Here is a 14939-nt window from a genome sequence, read left to right as displayed (position 1 = left end):
GCGAGGAGATCCAATTGGAGTGTGCTTCGATTTTGGTGAGTGATTCGCCAGTTTCTCCGTGCCAGACGATGACCTCTCCGATCAGTGCATCACCGCTTGCTATCAATTGCCCATCTCGTGATACCGCTAATCTCAACACCGAATTGCGATGCCCTTCCATCTTCTTCAACACAACACCTGTCTTCAAGTCCCACAGACGAAGCGTCTTGTCCTCCGAGCCCGTAACCATCCGACGTTTATCAGGGAAAACTGCGACTGCAGCTATGCGTCCTTCATGGCCTTTGAACGATCGCAGGGGAGTGGTGATTGTAATGAGCTCCGACATTTTACTGGATGTTAATGGTATGGAATACGGACGAGGCTAAACTTTGCAGAGATTATGTCTTTCTCCAAGCTGCAGAGGGTGTATGGTGCATTTTATGGTGCTTCACAGCTCAATAGACGCCCAGGACATCTAGTAAGGCTGTTCGTGCCCACGCCTCCATCACCGTCATCAGTGAATCAGTGAACAAATGAGAATGGTATCTAAAGCAATATCATGTAAAGCATCGCAACAATCTTCGTAAATCTGCTGACCGCTTCCACATGGGAATATTTGGCATTGTCGAGGAAAGACAAATTTGGAAGCACGCCAGCCCAGTATCACTATTTGCTTCGCGAGCTCTTCCACATGGATGAATCGACGAAAAATTTAATGCGCACAGGTTCATGAAATTAAATACTGACTGGAACTGAGAGGGTCAAGAAAGCAGGATTCAATGTCCTGAAATGAAAGACACTTTGGTGAAGTTCCCCGTAGCGTGAATGGATGACGTTTAGTCTTCGTACAATACATTTTTGCTAGTTCAGGATGACTATAACATGAATGCAACTTGCTCGAACCTAAAAAGCAGAAGTCCGTGGTGCAACAAGATCACGACAGCAGAATCGTGCATATTGCATGTCTATTGGTCGAACGTCAGTCAAAACAATATATATCATTCAATCTTATATCGGATCATCTCTTCTGGCAAAATAAAAAGCCTCCAATTTTGATCCGGTTCAAAGAGTTCCCGGTAGTGACCGTCTCTACAAATGATGTAAAACTTGGTGTAGCGCTACAAGCATACATAATAATTGTGCTAAACGGTAATCACACCCATGAATGGTCCTTTTCACAATTTAACAATGGCCTCCCTAGCCTAAAAATTCTGAACACCGTCTTTAGACATCGAATTTTGGTTAGTCTTTTCTTAGATTACCTGATGACCGTCTGCTTTACATTGGTTAGCAATCCGTGGGAAGAAGCGTTTCCTTTGCGCACAAGCCGAGGTGTGTTCACAGAGCGGGCGATAATCAATTCTGCTTGAAAATTCCAACTTTCACCATTAATGGGACAATTCGTCAACGTGTGACGAAAGCAAATACCTTCCAGAGGATGACGATATGCTCACCGCGCGACCAACAACATATTTATATGCTGCTTGCACTTTTGATGCTATCCTCGTTAGATATCGAATGACTGGGAGTTGTATCCCACTTTGCATACCGTCACAAGATGTCGTAGCCTTGCGTGGGCACTATATATTCATATTATAGTGCTTTGAGTCAGTATTCTCAGTACCTGGGCTCGCGAGTTGTCGGCGGTGTATCCAGTCGTATTGCATTCAAATCACACATCCAGATAAAATTTGATCAAAGCAATGATAGCATTAACATTAGCAACGGAGCGAATAATGTACTATGTAGGACTGAACCGAGCAACGAGGATATAATGATCAACAAGTAAAAAAGTCGGCTACTAGTCGGAGTCAAACGCAGAGTCTTCCATTTGCTGTCTCTGGGCAGCGAGAACATTGACGGACATTTTGGAAATGACGTCCGGCGTCAAATCCTGCTGATGGTTTCTTCCGAAAACTTTTCTGTGCGGGGGTGAGCAATCATAGCGAGTCACTGACAATTGGTTACCTAGTCCACCATTCAAGAAGGCCGTTCAGCCTAGCTCGCGCAGCTGGGCCCGGAGCATTTTCGAAGAAGTCCACAATATTATTCCAGAATATCTCATAGTCGAAATCTCCATCCACTGTGCGCCACGAGGTAATGCTAGAAAGAGCGAATCGGATCTGCAAAAGTCAATGTCAAGTTCACCGTTAGAAACAAGCACTGATACTTACCTGGCAAGCTGTATATGCGATGGTGCGAGGAGTCACCTTCCTCATGCCTATGATAGAGGCGACACATGTTTTTACCTTGACTTGATCTAATTGTCTACGGGCACGACGGTTATTCTCGATGATATCAGCACCGTCACCGTCACCATCCGCTTCATCGGCGGAGGAGGGGGAGGTAAATATGGCCTTGAACCCCTGTAATGCGATGAGATATGATCAAGTTAGAAAATCCGACAGCTCACCATAACTAACAGCTTCGACTTCATGAGATTGCGCTCCAAATCCCCAGAATTAGCTTCGTAGTTTTGATACATAAATAGAGGCCACGAGTTCTCGGACACAATGAAAGCAGTGGTATGGTCACGAACTCCAGCTTTGACCCTGGTCCAAATATTAAGGGAATGTGAATATGGAAGACAGAATCGTCACTTACGCTGAATCCTCCCAGGACCATTCTGCGGGACAAAGTAGTTTACCGCAGGCGTTGTTCATGAATCCTCGATGGTGCTTGTCACTGGTCTTGATGAGTGGAGTGGGATGGAATTCGTCATTAACCCAAGAAGCCACGAGCTCTTTAAGAGTACCCGTGTCATCGCCGCGGGCTGAGTCCACGCCCCGCTTGAGCTACATGCATATGAGTAAGAGGTGTGACAACAAATGAATCAGTACAGAACCTTTCTGCGCATGTCTTCCAAATCGTCATGGTCAAGGTTTGCCAGCTTCTCGTGGACCCATGGTAATGCCTTGGTGAGTTCTATATAACCACACTGAAGTCGGTCCTGTCTGTAGATTTTGGTAAGTAAATCATGTTGATAAGTAGATGGCTATTTACTCCAAGTTACTGGAGTCGCAGCCTTCACAACGCCGGTCGTTTTCGGTGATTAGGTCGTCTATGGATGCGTACAAGACAACCATGCGACAGATTGCTCGCCCCTGAGAGATATAATAAGTTGTCTTCCTACATATGACGAGAAATTAATAGCGCCCTCAGACTTACAAAGAGAAAGTGCAAACCTATGTTTTGTCGCCTTGTCCTGCTTCAAAATTTCAACCTTGCTCATCAAGCTGGCAATTCTTCGCTTTGCCCTTGCATGAGGAGACGTGGGGACACATAAAGAGCCGTCCGGAGGGCCATCTGGCTCATTTTCAGATGCAGACATACCAGAGAAATAAAGCACAGAAGGAGATGGGTGCAGACCGGAAGAGAACCTGCGAAGTCGTCTAAGTTATAACATGTCAATGCAATGTCAATGATGCCAAACAAATTCGGAGACCTTAATTTAACGGATCACCATGCAGAAGCGAGAAAGCTTTTTTGGTTGCTCGTTCAGCCTTTCTCGGTTGCTCGTTCAACCTTACTCGGTTCCTACGACCCTGTTCGTATTAAGCTATTCCATATCACATAACTTCGATCTAGGTCTAGGCCTGATCCGCGTTACTGCTTGCTAAGTTGCATAGTCATCATCATGATAGAAACACGCTGTTTGTAATCAAAACCAAGGATGCTTACCAGTATGGTAGACCTTTTGGACAGATGATTCGTTCTGCATAGCATAGGATGAATCTCGGTCCCAGCATCAATGGACCCTCCCTGAACTGCACACTGCACGTGATTGATCTCGGCGTGCAGAGACTCGGACACGATCCTAGTGAAAATGGGCCTGCGGCAGCAGCAGTGAGTCCGGCCCTGAGTGTCTTTCGAAGTTAGTACCGTACAACCCCCCTAACAAGCATCGACTTCTTACCCTAGCTGTAGTATGCCTGTAAGGATAGAACCACCACCTTTGACCCTGTTGGCGTAGAACGCACAGATCATGATAGCAATGAGACCGTGATGGGGATAGCCTGAGATCACGGACTCAGAGGTGAAGTTGCGGACTCCGGGATTAGTAGGTATGTGTCGATGAGTACGAATTGTCGGATGACTTGGGCAAATTGTCACAGTGCGCGATTTTTCAAAATCAGCCGGCAAATACCGGCAATAGAAGGTGCTACAAACTCTAACTTCTAAGTGTCAAGTATCGTGTCAACATCCTTTACGCTAGCTAAAATTGGACGTCTGGATGGTAACTCGAAAGAACTGAGTAAGGATCCGACTGGATGACAGGGTGCAAATTGTGCCAAGCCTGAGACCTCCGACCGGGTATCACTGGTAAGTGACTTCCTACCTTAGTAGTACCGCCGCAACCGCTGGCACGCTGAGAAACTTTGAATTGCCGCGGCTTCTGTCAAGATCATATCATATCGGGCCAAGCTTTGGTACTACGATAAAAGTTGCATGAGTTCCAACAACTTGGCAGTGAGTTTTGACATCCCATTTGCTCACCATGTCTAGCGCTCTCATATCAAATCCTACTAACTCTCCTACTAGTAGCCGTCTTGTCGATTATCGGAAGATTCTATCTCAGAATATTCGAGTCAACAATACCGGTGATTCGGATTTTCCTCCGGGTCGTCAGCGCACTCGTGCTCAAACTGCTGCTTATCTACTCAGTACCCGTAAAGAACTGCCTGATATCGATAATGAAGCGATGAACCGCATGCGCGCGGTTCAGAATTTTTACGAAAACCCGGCAATCATGATGGACGACCAGCCGATAGAACTCACCGCCCAATGCTACAACCATGACAAGACTGACTCACTGGCAGGACTCAAAAAAAGTAAGTTAAATATATGGGTGCGAGTCATATCATCGGATGCTCACGATGGAGTCGTGTTAGTTGAGTTTAGAGTTCTGTTACACACCACAGATAGCAGCCGATGTACCACATACGTGGACAGGCTATTCTCTGAATCAGACTTTCGGGTCGACATCTTCGACGCTGTAAGTGCTACAATGGACGTTCCGAAGATGTATCAGCACTTGGGATGGCGGTTGTCTACCGCCCGCCGCTCGGACCCGCCCCACCGCCTTTTGACTCCGGATGACATTGATAGTGCTTTTAAAGCTGCTAGAGCAGAGCAGAGCTCTGGGAGGGGGAAGAAGAAAGTTGTGATCGATATCCTCAATACGGTACGAGTTTGATTATCACTAGTGGTCTACCAGTATGGCACATATTAACTTACTTCCAGGTACCGGCGCTAAAGGAAAACCGAACGAAATGAAAGTCAGCCACATTCGAGTCATCTGCTGGCGAGGAGAGCCTGCCATCACTTTTACCGTACACGAAAGAGTTGAAGAATGTAAAGAATAAGCTGCTCTGCTCCGAGCATGGAGATAACACCTTTTGTTGGGTTGATGCAACACAGCCAACTACTCTGCATTATCCGCTTTGCACACAAGACTTGCAAGAGTGGGCTAAGTATTTAGTACGTGCATCATTTGTTATTTTCAAGTTCACTGATCAAGACGGTCATGGTGTTTGTAACTCTACCAGCATGATACTCACGATCCTGACAACCCGTGCATCACTCCGCCCAAGTCTCTCTATTTCGACGAAATTCGAAAGACACGCAAGGAACGATCTACCATAACCTCGTCACTCCAGAGGGTGCCCACCAAGCTCGTCTCACCTGTTATCCACAATCATATCCATCTCGCGCCTGCTGCTGATGACACGACGATCTCCGACGGAGCACTTACCAGACAACAAGGAAATGGTGCCGCCATGCCTTCTCGGCCATTGAAGAGGACATACGCCCTTTACATGGAAAGTGATGAAGAATCAGATGATGACGAACCGCCCCAATCTATCGAGGACGTCCTTGCGAGTATCCATTCTCGCTACCCTGCGCTCAATTTTCCTGAGTATATCGGGAAAATGAAAGATCATGGTATATTTTATTTGCCCACTGCAGCTCACTTCGATATCATATTCTATGAGGAGAATATTGGTATGACAGCAGGTGCTGCGTATACTTTCCAGATGTGTGTTTCCCGAGCTTATATGCAGGCGGAACATTTGAAGGGGAGGAGCAAGGCCAAAGGGAAGAAGAAAGCGTGAGTTGAGTTTGGCGACAATGACGAAGAAATCGTAGCGACACTGGGAACTTCGTCGGTCCCTGACTTCAACTTCGGGAGCTCAAGAAATGACGATAGATTGGTAGCAAACAGTCTATCATTACACAAAAATCATTCGCGTAGTATGTACGGCACTTCGCAAATTAGATGCAATGCACTATAGATTTCACAATGTTATTTGAGTCTATCATCATCGCGGACAGTATGTGGGAGGAAAGTTGTTATGGATACCGAATTGACCGAGTCCCACTAGTAGTAGTCTGACTCGCTCACGAACATCATTTCCATAACATACATGCATGTTCAAACAACTATTGGCTATACTACTTCTGGCAGATACAAGGAACGGTTGAGTGCATGAGATACGTCTTGCCAGGTCCGTGACGCTACCCGAATAAGTGTCCACATATGACGGATTCTGCCTCATTCATTAGGACTACAATCACATGAGGATGATAATGGTCTCACCTCAGTTGTCAAACTCAGGCTCGGAGTTCAAGGCCAACCTGTCCTTCAACTCGCACTCGAAGGCCTTGCCCTCCATCGTGTTATTATTACCAGGCACATGATTCTCGGGCTGACACAAGTCACACGCAAGACCCTCGGCCTGATCAAGCTGCGAATCAGCAGTGAGGAATGCCGTTATTTCACGCTGATAACGTTTCTTCTTTGCGTCTATGTCAACTTCGCGCCCCATCTCATTCCTTCGGCTCAAAAGATCTTGGAGGAATTTGATCTCCGCGCTGGTACGAGCATATCTGATAGCATCCTGCTGGAGGACCAGTTGAGACAACGTAGCGTGTTGAACATCTGCCTCCACTTCCCAAGCAGTTGCCAGGGCAAGGACGTGCTGCCATTCCCGCTTAGCTTGCTGCGCGATGATGGCTTGCGTGACAATCTGAATAGAAATAAATCTCAGGCCGTTCTCCAAGGTCTCTTGGCTCTCAGGCTGGTAGGGTGCTTGTCAATATGAAACGGTACACCCATAATGTTAACATAGTACCTCTTGGTGGTCAACTCCCGGATCCAAGTTCGGGCAAGACTTCTTGAGCTGTGATTTTGCACATTTCACAGAGTAAGATAAATTCTTTATTACATGGGGGATGCGCGGAGGCACACGGAGTTCATCGTCTGATGAACCACTGTCGTCGCCGATGGGTGCCCGTTGGCGCTCATATGGTTTGGGACTCAGGTGCCTGCTCTTGAGCCATCTGGAAGAGTTAGGACTGTTATCAGGGCTTTTGCTAGTTGCGATAGAACTTGGAGGAGTGGTGAGTTGGCTGTACATTTATGTACACGTATATCCTGGAGGGTAGCGGTAGCAGATGGGGGATATGAAGCTGGACCTCAAAGTGTCGCTTTGACACGTAATTAGGATTGTTTGTGATTCTCACGGACTTCCTTCTATCCCAAGAGGAGTCCGAACAGCGGCAAACTCAGAACCTTATAGATCCTATGAAAAGGCTACAGCCACCTAAACTAACTTCGATTGGTCTTATGGGCTTATCCATTTGCAACCAAGCATGAACCAAGCATGAAGCATGCATGTTTGTCGCCTTAATGTCGGGGCAGTTGAATCACTTGACTGGTCCGGGTATCTAGACTCTGGAGTCAGTTGGGTGAATTGGTATTAGCCTGAGAAATACGGTCGTGTGATTCAAATTGGATGATCGATCCGGTTCAAATCAGACCTAACGTTACGGTAGTACCAGTACCCCCATTTCAATGCCATGGTCTACCAGTGTACCGTGACTAGCCTCACCCCAATTTCAATGCCGTGGTCTGTAGGCACCCCCTAGTATTGCCACTGGCATGACTTCTACTAAAGAAGGCTGTTTCCCATCAAGTTATAGTGGCAATCATCTCATTGAATCTTTGACAAGTTTGCCTACTAACTTCTTGTACCCAGATTCGAGTCATGCAGCGATCGCTACCGTTGCCAGAGCCCTGGCCAGCGGCGGCGGCCTCCGAGTCATCTAATAATGACTATGATGACTCAGATGACTTCAAGTTGTCGTTGGACCTAGCGTACGGTCAGAGTCATGATGACCGTAGTAGTGATTGGAAGGCCCTACCGTATCCGAGTCATGATGACAGATCGCAGCACAGTCACATTTTCCCTGGCGCACAGGGTGACCTAGCACTCGCTAATCCCACCAGTTTTTCCAACGCCGATTTATACACTTCGAGTTCTCCTCGAGAGTCTGAACCTTCCTTCCACTCAGACTCGGTCGCCCACCAGGCATCCTTGGCGGGCGTGCCAGGTTTACAAACCATTTGTAGGCATTGTCCATTCATGCTAACTTCATGTCACTGACTCGGAACTACCTGTAGCTGACAGTTTCAGCATGGACCGACGTCAGGGTCAGTCGCAGTTGTACCGGCAGCAGGAGGCTCAGAATTATGAGGATTGGGTGGCCTTATCCAATTCGTCGCGTATCTGGTTGCCTTACAACGTACCTGGCAGTCGTAGTACTTTCCTTGGCACACAGCACCTAGATCCAAACAAATTTTATGCCAATTGTTACTCTCCTCAAGAGCCTGGACCTTTCCAACCCTACTCGGACTTGGTCACTCACCAGGCGCCCTCAGGTATGTCATGTACACAGACCGTTGGTGGGCATTACCTATTCATACTAACTTTCTGTCGCTGACTCAGAACCACGTGTAGCTAATAGTTTCAGCGTGGACCGATCTCAGAGTCAGCAGTTGCAGCGACAGTGGGACGCTCAGAGTCATGATGATGATCGCCGGGAGGCCCTACTTGGCAGATCGCAGAGTACCTCAGGCTGGTCGCCATACAATATATCTGCCAGTGGCAGTCATACTTCCCCTGGCACACAGCACCTAGCACTCGCTGATCCCACCAGTTTTGGTGCCGATTCACATACTTCAAGTTCCTCTCGAGAGCCTGGGCCTTCAAAATCCCACTCCGACTCGGTCACCCACCAGGTGCCCTCAGGCACGCCAGGTAGGCATCGTCCATTCACGCTAAATTATGCCGCTGACTTAGAACCACCTGCAGCTGATAGAGTCAGTGGTGTCGAAATCGACACAAGACTCCTAACAGTACCTCGACTCAACATCAGCTTGCCATTACATTGGTTTAATCCATATTGTAGACCTGGCGCCGTCCAAGCTAGTCGTGATCCAATACTTTTGGACTCCAACTTGGAAATGGTTGGTCCGAGTCATAGTGTAACAGTAACACCTCCGCCCCTGCCGTTGCGGCGGGGCCTCTATTCCCTACCGATGCTATTACTACGATCCCGCGAGCATTTCACGTGTTTTATATTCAACGATCGTGACGGCTTCCTCATGGATGCAGACACCTTGAAAGGTCATGCACGTCGCAGCTTAGACGCAACGTTCGGACAAAATAATCGCAAGTGTCTCGAATTACTCGATCTCAATGGCTAACAATTGAAAAAAGTCGATCTTATCAAGTGGGCCAGTGGCGAGCCCGGAGTCCTCGAGGTATGCAAGATAATCCAAACCCAAAAATTCATCAAGGATGAAATTAGAGATTGTTTGGCAATGTGCTGCGAATCCCTATACGGCATCTGGGATGCCCTTGGCGAGATGTCTGAACAAGACTTTATAGCCTTTATCGCAGACCTTCTTACGGGGGAGAAGTTTCTTAACGGGCCTATTGAGGTAAGCCACTGCTCCCCAGCCCGGGCTTGAAGTTCGTTCTAAATCTTGTGGTGCTTGCTTCAGGTCGAAGGGGTAATGCGTAACATTCCCTTTGGACATGTTGGTATGCGTACCTCTGTGAGACACTTGCTATATTCTGGACTCCGTTACGAGCAGTACATCAGCCCTAGTTTGAACCTCGAGCCACTCCTCACATTTGTCAGTCTGGCGATTGCTTGGGTGTTGTCCCAACACAAAAGTGGAACTTTTGTTAAAATTGGTTTCGTTAGTAGCAGTCCTGATAGGGTCGAGCTTCACAAAAGGCTACGGAAAATTTTTCAAAAATTGACACCGGCCGAGTTGAGGGCTTTAACCATACATATCTTCACACAAAGGGGTGTACCGCCAAATATTTAGTTACATCAAAAATGTAGTAGTTCAAAGCAATGAAATGGATCTGATTTCCACATGTGGGAGCCTCGTGTCTGTACGTGACCAGTGCTCTCTTAGTAATGATGACTCACTCGGTGAACAACCACCGGCCGCGATGATCGACTGCGGAGTTAGTACGCACACCATTGCACCCAAACTTGAAGCTGTCACAGTCTTCCTAATTGCCAACATACATACAAGCTGAGTGTACTACAAGTCTCAAATTCGTTCAGACAGGCGTGAAGTTATGTGATTCTGCGTATCTGCTTTCTTCTAAAAACTCCAAGTACCTCAGGGAAGTCGGATATGGTTGTACTACTACTAGTACTACTTGAACGGCAAGAAGTAGTATGTGTCACTCCGTCACTTGGTCCACAGCTGCTAGTTCTGTTCATGCTTGCGGCATTTCAGATACTACGCCCTTCACATAGTCAACACTATTCGCGTTGGCGTGGGCCTCCTCGGCGTGCTCGCCCAATTCCATTTTTGCATCTTGCGCAAGGTAGTCTGTCAGACTCAGATAAGGAATGCGTTGGCCAATGAGGTACGTTCCTGCCCTCCGTAATGTTCATGGGGCCTAGTATTGATATAGGGCTTTAGTCATGCTTTATAAACCTCGTATCGACACCTGAAATCACGCATACAATGGCAGTCGTCGAACTCGGTTTCGTTACATCCCCTGCCAGGTGCATCCCGGACCCCTTTACCTCTCCTCACCACTCCTCCGAGATCAGACTCACATGAAGGTGCTATATGCTGGCAACCTGTGGTATGATAAGTGAGACATTGTTGATGCAGCTTGCGGTTTTTCAAGTGCGTTTATGACACAAGCTTAGAGATGTCATGACTTGTGCTGATGAACTATCCAGGTGATTATTATCGGTGCCACCAAGTCAAAGACGCGATTATCACTGGCATGACCATGCGCTGAGAAGACCATTCGACAAGGAATTCGACTGTACTCAAGCATCTCCGATGCCCTGGAGGCTCATGAACGAATATTGATGACATTAAAATCAAGAATCGGCAGTGGCTCGGAGGGCTGGACTGGAGACGGGGAAAGTGCCGAGAATTGGATATTAAGAGATTTGATTTGGAGCGTTATTTTGATGGTGGGGTTGATTTTTGGGTGCGTGATAAGTTTGTATGCACTGGTTATTTAATTCTGAGTCATCTACCAGTACTACTGCTACTACAGGCCAATATCGAAAGTCATGCGCGCACTCGGCAAGGTGTAGTGAATCAATACAGAACCTGTTGAAGTTGTTCTCGGAATGCCACGGGGTGACCGTTACTATTCTCCGCTGCCAGTGAAGACTCGAAACGTGACCCGGGCTAACTCTTGGTCTAACTTACTTTCCGACGTCGGATGACCTTGAGTTTTTGATCCTGTGACAATGTCCGAGTCACTTTCCGAGGAGCGAGTCGCATGCAAAAACCCTGAAGTCCGCTGACTGAGCCTGCCCAGGGTCCCTTCAGTTAGTAAGGTGGTCCGGGGGCCTGACTCGAGCCGTGAGAGTGGATTTTGCGTACGTATCACATCAGACTACCCTAGTGACTAGTCACTACTTTTACTACTACAAGTGACTCTTAGTTCGAGTCTGAGTCAGACTGGAATTCCAGCCTGCCGCTGTTACGACTCTGGCTGGCAAGTCGAATGCGCGAAAAGCTTCTTTGCGTTGTGTTCTTTTTTCTCTTCATTAATTTGATGCTACAGTGGCTCAAAAAAGTGTCCCAATGTTTGTAGCTTTTCATGTAATTGCTATATCATGTGTCGAGACGTGGGAATATGACTAAGCTATAGGGAGATGTCGGAAAGGTCTGCATCTCAGCTTCATTTCGGTTCCCTATACCGTGGGAAACTAATGACATTATGTGAAGATATGAGTATTTTAATTTGATGACTCATTGGGACACTTTTTTGACTTTGAGTTTTACTAATGTAATCTCTATAATTCTAGTACTGTGTGTGACCTCCTTCTGCTCCAATCACTTCTGCCACTCTTCTAAACATATTCTCTATCAATTTTGGGTATTCCTCTTTGGTGATTCCATCATACTCTGCTGTAACACTGTCTCATAGTTGGAATAGCCCCTATAGTGAATCTTGATATGCTACAAGTAATTTCTTGAGTGATTCTCAGGGGTATTCAATATGTTTGATGTCTTGGGTCTATGTTGAACATGATAGAATAGTAATATTATGGTCTTTAAGTTATTTGGTAGCCAATCTAGAAGGTTGCTCTATAAGACTTAAGATCTCTTAATCACTATATTCTAATTGGAAAGACTGCTGATGCTAATAAAGTGATTAAATTGATTATTTCCATCATTCCTATGACTATCTCTACTCAAATAGTCAGACAGACTCTCAAGACAGCCCATCTTAAAGCTATAATCAAGAAAAACAGATTCCTCTGTCTCCAACCTATAAAAATAAAAGACAAGATGCTACTTTCAAGTACAAATATCGGACTGCTAATAGCTGAAAGAGGTTTATCTAGTTAGATAAGGTTAAAATCAATAGGATGAAATCATATGGCAAGGAATTTATATTAAAATAGATAAGACAATCATTAAGATAAAGAAAAGTTAAATAAACACCTTAAGTTTCAAGACAAAACTTGATGGTATAGGACTATATGAGATAAAATGGAGTGGGAATCTTCTATGAAGCAAAGGGGAGGATGAATACAGAGTAGTAAATACTCATTTGACAGGAGTGTCTGCTAAGAAGCATGCAGAAGTTATGAGTTAATGAAGAAGATACTGTTTTGTGATAAGACAATGACCCCAAGTATACCTCTAAATAAGCCACCAATAGCTTGCAAACCATGATATTACTATTCTATCATGTTTAACATAGACCCAAGACATCAAACATATTGAATACCCCTGAGAATCACTCAAGAAATTACTTGTAGCATATCAAGATTCACTGTAGGGGCTATTCCAACTATGAGACAGTGTTACAGCAGAGTATGATGGAATCACCAAAGAGAAATACCCAAAATTGATAGAGAATATGTTTAGAAGAGTGGCAGAAGTGATTGGAGCAGAAGGAGGTCACACACAGTACTAGAATTATAGAGATTACATTAGTAAAACTCAAAGTCAAAAAAGTGTCCCAATGAGTCATCAAATTAAAATACTCATATCTTCACATAATGTCATTAGTTTCCCACGGTATAGGAAACCGAAATGAAGCTGAGATGCAGACCTTTCCGACATCTCCCTATAGCTTAGTCATATTCCCATGTCTCGACACATGATATAGCAATTACATGAAAAGCTACAAACATTGGGACACTTTTTTGAGCCACTGTAATGCAAGATAGAGATGTGAGAATGTGAGATGTAAAGGAATAGATTTCTACTATATTCTGCTAAGTAGTAAGTGAGTAGTAAGTAGTCAGTTGAAGGAAAAGTAAGTTAAAAGATCCATGAAAGGTAGGAAAAGTAAGTTGGAAAGTAAGTTAGTAATAGTATGTACTGCTGGCACTTATATAGCGCGCCTAAGCGCTGTAATGCGGAGCCGAAGCGCTACCAAGTAGGTATGTAGAGATATATATAAGTAAGGGTCCATGATAAAAATAAAGTGGAACAATATACAAATGAGAAAAACAGAAATATATGCACTAGAGAACTTGGAGGACAGTGGATGGATGCATCTGGATGGCTGGCGCCATAGGGCGCTCAAGCGCGGGAAAGCTGCGCCTCATATAGGGATAGCTGTGGGTAGCACACAGAGTGATACTACAAGTTCATGCTGTGAACTTCCTAGTGAAAGGTGCCATATCACGCCATGAGAGGCATAAGTCTCTACAGCGGGAATTCCGGTGGACGTTCGGGAATGAGAGGTAAGACTAATCCGGACGAAGTCCGAACTAGAAAGGAAACAGCGGAGGACTACCAAAGGTAGAGGCGGAGGTGACAAGTCTATAGGAATAAATCCTAAGACGAGCGGAGGTCGACGAGAGGATAACTCAAGTCGGACGGAGGAAGGAATGAGCAGAGTCTAAGATAATATTCGAACTAAGGATGTACATAGATTCTACAGGGTTTATATACTACTGAGATGCGAAGTCCAAAGCTATACAAAGCGGTGGACGGAGCGTATAAAAAAGTCAAATGCTAGTCTATCAGAAAATAGTAAATGAACCCGGAGATTAGATCAGAGGAAAATAAAGGGCGGAAATGAAACGAGGTACGGAAAATGATATAGTCTAACCAGAGTAGGAACCTACAAAGGGATAAGGCATGGAAGTTAGACACGGGTCGGATCCAGACATAGATAGACGTTGGCCGGATCCAGATATCCAGAAATGATATGTGTGATAGGTCCGGGTCTGGAACGCGGAATATGACATGAAGCGCGATAGCCTCATCCAAATCTTTCTCCTTGCCTCGGTGGTGAAAGCGAGAGGATAGTTGATTTGCGAGGTTGTTTAATGACATGGACCAATCTGTGTGACCAACCGGAAACAAAGCCAGTGCTTCCTTCTGAAGTAAGATAGCCTGTTTCAAGTCTTCGACATTGCCTTGACGCTTGAAGCGAGTCTTCAGCATCACGGACACATTACCTAGCAATTGCCCTCGGTAAGCATGCCCGGTATGGTAGTATCCCAGTGCTTCGCAATAAAGGGATATCACTTCATCTAAGGCACGGGGTTCATCTCTTTCCAAATACTGCCTCGCTCGATCAGCAAGTTGATTCGGTGATAACAGAAGCATGGCCACAGCGGGCTGCTCCTGCCCA

The 14939-nt window shown here is 45.8% G+C and overlaps 5 protein-coding genes across 5 annotated transcripts; 3 read left to right on the top strand and 2 right to left on the bottom strand.

Annotated features, from left to right (window-relative positions):
• Window positions 1-1780: 1780 nt before the first annotated feature.
• F5891DRAFT_1193681 (uncharacterized protein) lies at window positions 1781-3310 on the bottom strand (the record flags this gene model as incomplete). Its single annotated transcript, XM_041367805.1, has 8 exons — window positions 1781-1901; window positions 1948-2102; window positions 2154-2345; window positions 2393-2531; window positions 2584-2774; window positions 2825-2933; window positions 2983-3108; window positions 3165-3310. 8 exons carry the CDS (start codon window positions 3308-3310, stop codon window positions 1781-1783), a joined length of 1179 nt encoding a protein of 392 aa, XP_041221443.1.
• A 1167-nt stretch (window positions 3311-4477) lies between these two features.
• On the top strand, window positions 4478-6095 carry F5891DRAFT_1193680 (uncharacterized protein; the record flags this gene model as incomplete). The annotated part of the gene is made up of 4 exons (XM_041367804.1): window positions 4478-4811; window positions 4872-5164; window positions 5260-5460; window positions 5529-6095. 4 exons carry the CDS (start codon window positions 4478-4480, stop codon window positions 6093-6095), a joined length of 1395 nt encoding a protein of 464 aa, XP_041221442.1.
• A 486-nt stretch (window positions 6096-6581) lies between these two features.
• Window positions 6582-7400, bottom strand: F5891DRAFT_1193679 (uncharacterized protein; the record flags this gene model as incomplete). Its single annotated transcript, XM_041367803.1, has 2 exons — window positions 6582-7061; window positions 7116-7400. The coding sequence occupies 2 exons, from the start codon at window positions 7398-7400 to the stop codon at window positions 6582-6584; spliced, it is 765 nt and encodes a 254-aa protein (XP_041221441.1).
• A 630-nt stretch (window positions 7401-8030) lies between these two features.
• On the top strand, window positions 8031-9532 carry F5891DRAFT_1193678 (uncharacterized protein; the record flags this gene model as incomplete). Its single annotated transcript, XM_041367802.1, has 4 exons — window positions 8031-8391; window positions 8447-8704; window positions 8772-9083; window positions 9138-9532. 4 exons carry the CDS (start codon window positions 8031-8033, stop codon window positions 9530-9532), a joined length of 1326 nt encoding a protein of 441 aa, XP_041221440.1.
• Window positions 9533-9649: 117 nt separating this feature from the next.
• F5891DRAFT_1193677 (uncharacterized protein) lies at window positions 9650-10924 on the top strand (the record flags this gene model as incomplete). The annotated part of the gene is made up of 4 exons (XM_041367801.1): window positions 9650-9769; window positions 9833-9872; window positions 10612-10724; window positions 10781-10924. 4 exons carry the CDS (start codon window positions 9650-9652, stop codon window positions 10922-10924), a joined length of 417 nt encoding a protein of 138 aa, XP_041221439.1.
• Window positions 10925-14939: the final 4015 nt, after the last annotated feature.

This window comes from Suillus fuscotomentosus (assembly GCF_016647785.1).
Source record: "Suillus fuscotomentosus strain FC203 chromosome Unknown F5891scaffold_61, whole genome shotgun sequence".
Lineage (NCBI taxonomy): Eukaryota > Fungi > Basidiomycota > Agaricomycetes > Boletales > Suillaceae > Suillus > Suillus fuscotomentosus.
The sequence above is the reverse complement of the archived record's forward strand: the minus strand, read 5'-3'. Positions and strand labels throughout refer to the sequence as shown.